This window comes from Copidosoma floridanum, unplaced genomic scaffold (genome assembly GCF_036245765.1).
Source record: "Copidosoma floridanum isolate Cflo_tuat_1 unplaced genomic scaffold, Cflo_Japanese_pri ptg000017l, whole genome shotgun sequence".
Classification (NCBI taxonomy): domain Eukaryota; kingdom Metazoa; phylum Arthropoda; class Insecta; order Hymenoptera; family Encyrtidae; genus Copidosoma; species Copidosoma floridanum.
Window position 1 is genome coordinate 11,633,728 of NW_028321894.1, and position 7,304 is coordinate 11,641,031.

The 7,304-nt window shown below is 41.1% G+C and overlaps 1 protein-coding gene across 1 annotated transcript; it reads right to left on the reverse strand.

Moving 5' to 3' along the window:
• Window positions 1-909: 909 nt before the first annotated feature.
• On the reverse strand, window positions 910-5,820 carry LOC111643909 (uncharacterized). The gene has a single exon (XM_023392221.2). It carries the CDS (start codon window positions 5,818-5,820, stop codon window positions 910-912), a length of 4,911 nt encoding a protein of 1,636 aa, XP_023247989.2.
• Window positions 5,821-7,304: the final 1,484 nt, after the last annotated feature.

Here is a 7,304-nt window from a genome sequence, read left to right on the forward strand (position 1 = left end):
CTACTGGAAAACTCACTTCTTTTATTATTAACGATACTATGCTTGATAAGGTAACTTATAATAGGTTAATTTCCGGTCCGTGGCCTTTTATTAGATGTAACAATTAGCGGTGTCTTACAACAGCGAGAAAGCGAACCACGAGGTAACCTTCAACAAATTTACCTTGTGACAAAAGCCGACGTAAACTCTTGCTGACTAACTTGATAGAACTTTTACTTTGTGTGATGTAAAGGAAAAGCCCAAGAGTAAGCCAAGCTTACCCACCTGAAGGCGCCCTGGCCTTGAATCGTGAGGAGGAGCTTTCTTCTCTCACCAAAACTTGATTGAACTTTCTCGCTTTAAGCTGCGGCGCCCTGGCCTCGTTCGCGTAGAGCATGCGAGACGTCTTGCCTCAATGGTGCGCGACCGGCAACTCTCGAATTTTCGCCTCGCGTGGCTTTCTAATCGTAGCACGGCTAACATTACATCGCGTGATACTCAGCGCCTCGTTAATTGGCGCTCACTCGCATTGTCTCTTCTCACCCCCCTTTTCTCGCCTAGTACTCATATCTGAACAAACTCCCCCCTTGGCTTGCCCGAACTTAATAAAACAAGTGGGCGAGCCAATTAATTTGATTCACTTTCCACCAGGAGGATTAATCTGTGGATGGGTCTTATAAAGGTAGTAGTGGCGGTCCTTGCAGTCGCTACGCGAACTAATGAATCCTTTCCGGGAAAAACTTCCATAACACGACCAAGAGGCCAGCTCCCTGGGGGGGTATTCTCAGACTTGACTAAAACCATGTCTCCGGGAGTGATTGATCGAGAGGGATTTTGCCACTTTTCGCGAGAATGAAGAGAAGTCAAATACTCAGCTGACCATTTTTTCCAAAACTGATACGACAGCTGAGCGATAAACTGCCAACGTTTTTAAGGAGGAACATTGGCGTTAGATAAAGGCGCTTCAGGAATGATGAAAGGCTTTTTAAGGGTCAATAAATATGCGGGCTTAATAACGTCGAGACTCTCGATATTACCAGTCATTGGGACGAGGGGGCGCGAATTAAGTAAAACCTTGATTCTGCAAAGTAAAGTCATGTATACAACGAATGTGAGAGTTTGATCTCCAATAACGCGCTTTAAATGAAATTTTGTGGACTTGACTGCGGATTCCCAAATTCCCCTGAAGTGAGGAGCTGCAGGAGGGTTATAATGCCAAGAGGTATTTATTTCCGCAAGTTGAGCTTTCGGATATGATTGACTGTAATCGTATAACATCTGGGCGAGCTCCTTTTCGGCTCCAATAAAATTCGAACCGCGGTCACTGTACAGCTCAAGGCAGGCGCCTCGGCGTGAAGAAAATCTGATGAAAGCAGCGACGAATGAATCGGCCGAATAGTCTTCTGCTATCTCTAGATGGATAGCACGAGTGCACATACATATAAAAACCGCTATCCAGCCTTTGGTGGTAATTCTGCCTCTAGTTTTGGTAAGTCGAACCTTAACCGGGCCGGCATAATCTATGCCCGTTTTCATAAAGGGGTCAGCCGGTAAAACTCGCGGCGTAGGGAGGGCACCCATCATTTGAGTTTGCGTACGTCCTGCGTGCCGCCGACACGTGACGCAACGAGAAATCACAGAACTCACTGTCTGAAGCCCTCCTATTATCCAAAATTTAGCTCTGAGATGCACTAGAGTGATTCGGGGGCCTCCATGTAAACATTTAATGTGTTTATCGCGTATAATTGAGGTCGTCAATAGTTTATCCGGGGATAAGACCAAGGGATGTTTAATGCTTAATCCTAATTCTGAATTTTGAAGCCTACCTTCAACTCGAATCATACCAGAATCTAAAAAAGGGTCGAGTTTTAATAGCTTGCTGTCCAAGGGGAGAAGTTTCCTTTCTTTAAGCGATGGATCGATGTTTTCGTGCAATATTTTAATCTCGCGATCAAAAAAGTAGCGTTGATGGACCGCTACCCAATAAAACTTAACTTGTTGAACTTCGGAAGGACAGAGTATGAGACTGTCAGGTTCCTCAAAGGAGTGAACATGAAGGAATCTCAAATCTTTGAAAAACTCCTTTGTCATTCCGAGAGATCGATTTCGTGCTCGTATAAGCTTTATTATAAATCTAAAACAATAAGCTGTGATTTTACACAATCGACTTAAGTCTGAGCAGTCGTTCAACAACTTCCAGTTGGGATATTTAGCTTCGGTTACGTGTGTTACCACTGTGGGTTCAATAACATTGGCAAACTTCGGGTAAACAGGGTCGAGTTGGTGCAAAAGGTCAGGCCCTTTGTACCACTGCTCGAGCAACGAGACTTGGTCAGGATAAATACCTCGAGAAGCAATATCTGCAGGATTATGCTTGCCTGGGACATGATGCCAAATGGCCTTTGGGACTAAATTTATAATGTCAGCACAACGATTGGCTATGAAAATAGGCCATTTTGACGGTAACTCGTTTAACCAGTGCAAAACATCACGAGAGTCTGACCACAAATGTATAGAATATACAGGAAACTCCATTTCTTTGGCATAATGCGCTGTTACTTTAGAAAGTAAATGGGCAGCGCATAGCTCTAGTCTGGGAATGCTCACAGTTTTTAAAGGAGCCACTTTGGTTTTTGCTAGCTGTAAAGAAACCTTCACTTGACCCCGATGAACAATCCTAAGGTATACAACAGCAGCGTAAGCTAACTTGGACGCATCAGCATAACCGTGTATTTTTAGTTTCGAGCAATCAGGAGAGTAATAATTCCAGCGAGGAATCTTTATTTGATTAACACTCGGAAGATTGACTAGCCAATGTAACCAAGGCTCGGCGTGAGATTCGGGTAAAGGATCGTCCCAATTTAGTTTCAAAACCCACAAAGACTGCATCATGATCTTAGCTGTAATCATAACGGGAGATAGCCAGCCGAGAGGATCAAATAGTTTGGCTAATCGTGATAAAAACGCTCGTTTGGTCCAAACCGAGGGAAACTCTTCGATCTTAACCTCATAGCGGAAAAAGTCCAGAGTAGGTTGCCAGACTAGTCCAAGCACAGTGATAGAATTTTCGTTTTCAGACAATGAGATATCTCCTTGACTGATCAATTCAGGGTTCAAGTCTTGAAGAGATCGAGGGTTAGTCGAAGCCCATTTACGCAGGGGGAACCCTCCTTCTCGGGTTAGAGCTTGCAATTCGGCAATTTTGGTCTTAGCTTCAGCTTCCGAATGGGCACCGGACAAAACATCGTCCATATATACGTCTCGTTCTAAAGCTTCAGCACCTACGGGAAAGCGCTCCCTACCTTCAAGCGCTAACTCCTTCAGCACTCTTATAGCTAAGAAGGGAGAGCAGGCAAAACCGTGAGTAACTGTATTCAACTTAAAAATCTTAATAGGCTCGGTGCTTTCAAAACGCCAATAGATGGTCTGATATTTTCGATCTTCTTCTCTTACTGAAATCTGTCGAAACGTTTTCTCTATGTCTGCTGTGAAAGCGACGTTATATTTACGCCATCGTAAAAGCAAATCGAATAAGCACGACAGTAAATTCGGGCCAGGATATAGTGTATCATTTAGCGAAACAGCGTCCTTGGATTTCGATGACCCGTTAAATACTACGCGTAACTTAGTTGTAGAGCTAGACTCCCTAACTACGCCGTGATGAGGGAGCAGCTTTTGGCCCGGGGCAGGTTCGAACTCAGACATCTGTTTCGACTCTAAATACTCGCGCATGAATAAAGCGTAATCGGTCTTCAGTTTTTCATTTGTGTCGAATTTTTTCTCCATTTGAATAAGCATTGCTTTGGAAGATGGTTGATTTCGTGAAGAATATGGTTGCAGCACAGAAGGATTAATCCTAAAGGGAAGACCGACTACGAAGCGACCTGACTTAGTTCTAGAATGAGTTTTCTCAAAACTTTCTTCACAAGCAATTTCGTCTGGACTGAGCTCTTGAGTTCGATCAGGAGGTTCCTCTAACTTCCAAAATTGCTGCAAGGTGTCGGTTAAATCAACGTGTGAGATGCAATTTATGGAAACTGTTTGTGAACTGGTAGTTCGATTGTTAAAACCAGCTTGACCAGATAACAACCAACCTAATCTGAAAGAAGTTGCAATGGGCTCGTGAGGTAAACCTCTTTTCACTAAACCTTTGATAATTGCGGCGTGCACTTCAGCACCTAAAATCATGTCGATACGATCCTCCAAGAGAAACTGAGGATCGGCTAATCGTAACCCTTGAAAGGCTGTAGGCAAATTACCACGTTCTTTCTCGGGAGGACGATAAGAGGAGACGCAAGGCAGTACAAGGGCTTCGATCTTTAGTAAAGTCTTGGAGCAAAAATGGGGTTTGACTTCCAATTGCACAGAAAAACGCGGTTGCCCTATAACTATATCTCCGGGTCCTACGAGTCGCGTTCGAATCCTTTGATGTTTCAGTTTAAGCAAGTCACTAAGGGATTGCGAGATCATTGAGCATTGAGAACCTTGGTCTATCAAGGCTCTTACGATAAGCTCTTCGCCGTCCCAGCACTTGACTCGAACGCGAGCAGTACACAGTAGAACTCCTGAGCTACGATTACGCACGGTCTCAATCACTTGATTCACAGAGGTCAAAATTTCTTCTTCTGAGCTCGAATCTGAAGATTCGGCATTAGCCTGATGAGTGGCTGTAGTTTTCTCCATTTTGTCAACATGTAATAAGGAATGATGCTTGTGACTGCACTTTCTACAACGGCCAGCAGAAGGGCACTCCTTAACAAAGTGCATCCCTAAGCAATTCAAGCAACGTTGGAACTGGAAAACCACGTTCTTTCGTTCTGCTGCGGTTTTCTCACGAAATTTTGGACAATGTCTCAATGAATGAGCTTCTTCACACAATGTATTCTGCGATTTTTCTACGTTAGAAGCGTGAACAGTGGAGTGTTTGAGAGTGGATTTGCCAGCGGAACCGCGTTCTCCTATTCCCTCTAATAGCATTGTCTGATTGAAGAAAAAAGTTCGAAGTTGTTCAAGAGTAGGCGGGGAGGTGCCTGCACCGATAAATCGCTGCCAATCGCGTTTGAGGTAAAAATCGAACTTGCTGACAACAAATTCAATGAAGAAATCCGCGTCGCCAACGCTTCTTTCAATCGCGATTAGAGTGTCTAGAGGCGCGAGCGATTCTGTTTGAAGTCGCTTAAGTTCCTGTAAAGAATCTGATTTCATAGGACGGCACGCCAATATTTTTTTTGCGTAAGCTGACACTAATCGTCTTTGACTACCATAATTTTTCGTAAGAATGTCCCAAGCTACCTCGTAATTATCAACTGTAATCGGCAAGCTTTTAATTAACTCAGCCGCTTCGCCACTAAGATGAAAGCGGAGATGATGAAACTTGACTACAGGAGTTATGTCGGTGCGACGGTGAATCATGGAGCGAAATAAATCTTTAAACGGCTCCCAATCATTTAAATCACCTGAAAAATTTGGAATATCTACTTTTGGGAGGGGGTTGAATGAGCTGGGAGCTTGACCCGTTCGATTCAATAGCGACTCGTCCAATAAGGCGGGGGTTTCAAATTGCTCCATGAAGTCGTTAAAAGCCCCTAAGGAGTTATAATATTCATCTGAAATAGTCTCGAAAAGATCTGAAGTTACATAAACATGTTGAGAATCGTAATCTTGGGCCTTGCTAATATTTCCATGATTCTGTTTCAACCGATCATACCTCTCGTTAAGTCGAGCGATATGAGATTTAGCTAAGCCTTTTGTCATCTTACTCTGCCCTACTTTCTTAAAATTAGCAAATGCGTTTGCGATAGGTTGGCGCAGAGCTTCTTGAGCTTTTACGAAATTCTCCATTTTTGGTGAGTTACGAGGAAAGCAAACTAATCAAAATGGTAATAAGGGTATGGGTATGAGACTAACTCCTGGTGGTTCACGATCAAATCAGCTAAGCGTTCGAAAAAAGAGAAAAAAAAAAAAAAAAAAAAAAATCCTTTAAATTCCAAAATTATAAAATTTGCTATTTCAAAAATCCCATTACCTTTGGTCAGTGAAAAGAGATATTATACTCAATCTAGTTACAGTATGAATGCTCTTAATTCTAAAAAATGATAAATAACAATGTAAGAATACGAAATATTGTAAAATAGCAAAGACCCAACTCAATTATATCCTTTATCTAGCAAAAACTTTGTAATAATATCAAAACTTAAATTGAAGTCTTTACATCAAATACTTACTAACTAGAAGAGTTTTCGTTTGAAATAATACCAAAAAAAATTAAATAAATAATTGAAAAGCCTTAACTAATATCGAAAGCCGAATATAATTGCTCGACTCCACTGTTATAACAATATTTATTTTGATCAGTTAATCTATTAAAGACTAGTGTTTATTCATAACTATCGTTATAAATTTTGGCGTTTCGATATAGAAATAAAAAACTTCTGATTGTGTAATCTAACGATTGTCTTTGATGGTATTTAAAATTAATGTGATTTCTTTAATAGATCAACGCTCAAAAGGATGACGCGCTATTTACAAAGAAAACTTTACTGTTTTATAACGCGATCAATTATCCTTAAGTAAATTTGATTTATAATTCTTTAAGTTTTGCTAACGATATAGATAATCAATAGTTATCTTGCTTTTGATAGTAACGATAGCATTTGATAATCTAAACTTAATTCTATGATTTTGGTGATTTTCTTCAAATTCCAAAATTAAAGTCAATAGTCGAACGAAAAGTTTTTAAAGTTAACGATTTTACTGTTATACACTGCTTAAACTACTTACGACGACCTTTCTGGAATTTGTCGCCTTGTTTTGGAACCGACGCTTTATTCTGGTATATCAACGGTGTTGCGCGTGGTGTAGTTACTTAAACAGCAAAATATTCATTGCGTATTTTTCCGTGGCTTCTTGTACTTAGGCTATTCTTCTCAAACGTTTGCTTGGTGGCGCTCTCCCCTTGGCCTTTTCTACATGTGGAATACAACCGAGCTCGTTTTCCGATCTTTGTTTATATTAACTAGGGAGCAGTGAGCAGCGCTAACCTTGAAGATGTCTCTTCGCTCGTCCGAGCTAAAATATCTTCTCTCAAATCCGCATATCCGGCTCGAAGGACTTTGTTCAAATACGTCGAATGGACTGTAAAATTAACTGTTGGTTGTTTGTTGTTAGAAAACCGGATTGCGGGATTTGAGAGAACGGTTAATTAACTCTTCTACACAGCACTGTTGTTATAAAAAAATTAAATCCTTAATACGTCAAAGTCTCTTATTACAAGATTAGTTTTGCATCAAAAGCTCTGAAACCAATGTTTTTATTTTGACAAAATT

What these genes read in the sequence shown, in the direction of transcription:
- LOC111643909 (XM_023392221.2), bottom strand. Translation starts at nt 5,820, where the DNA reads ATGGAGAATTTCGTAAAAGCTCAAGAAGCTCTGCGCCAACCTATCGCA.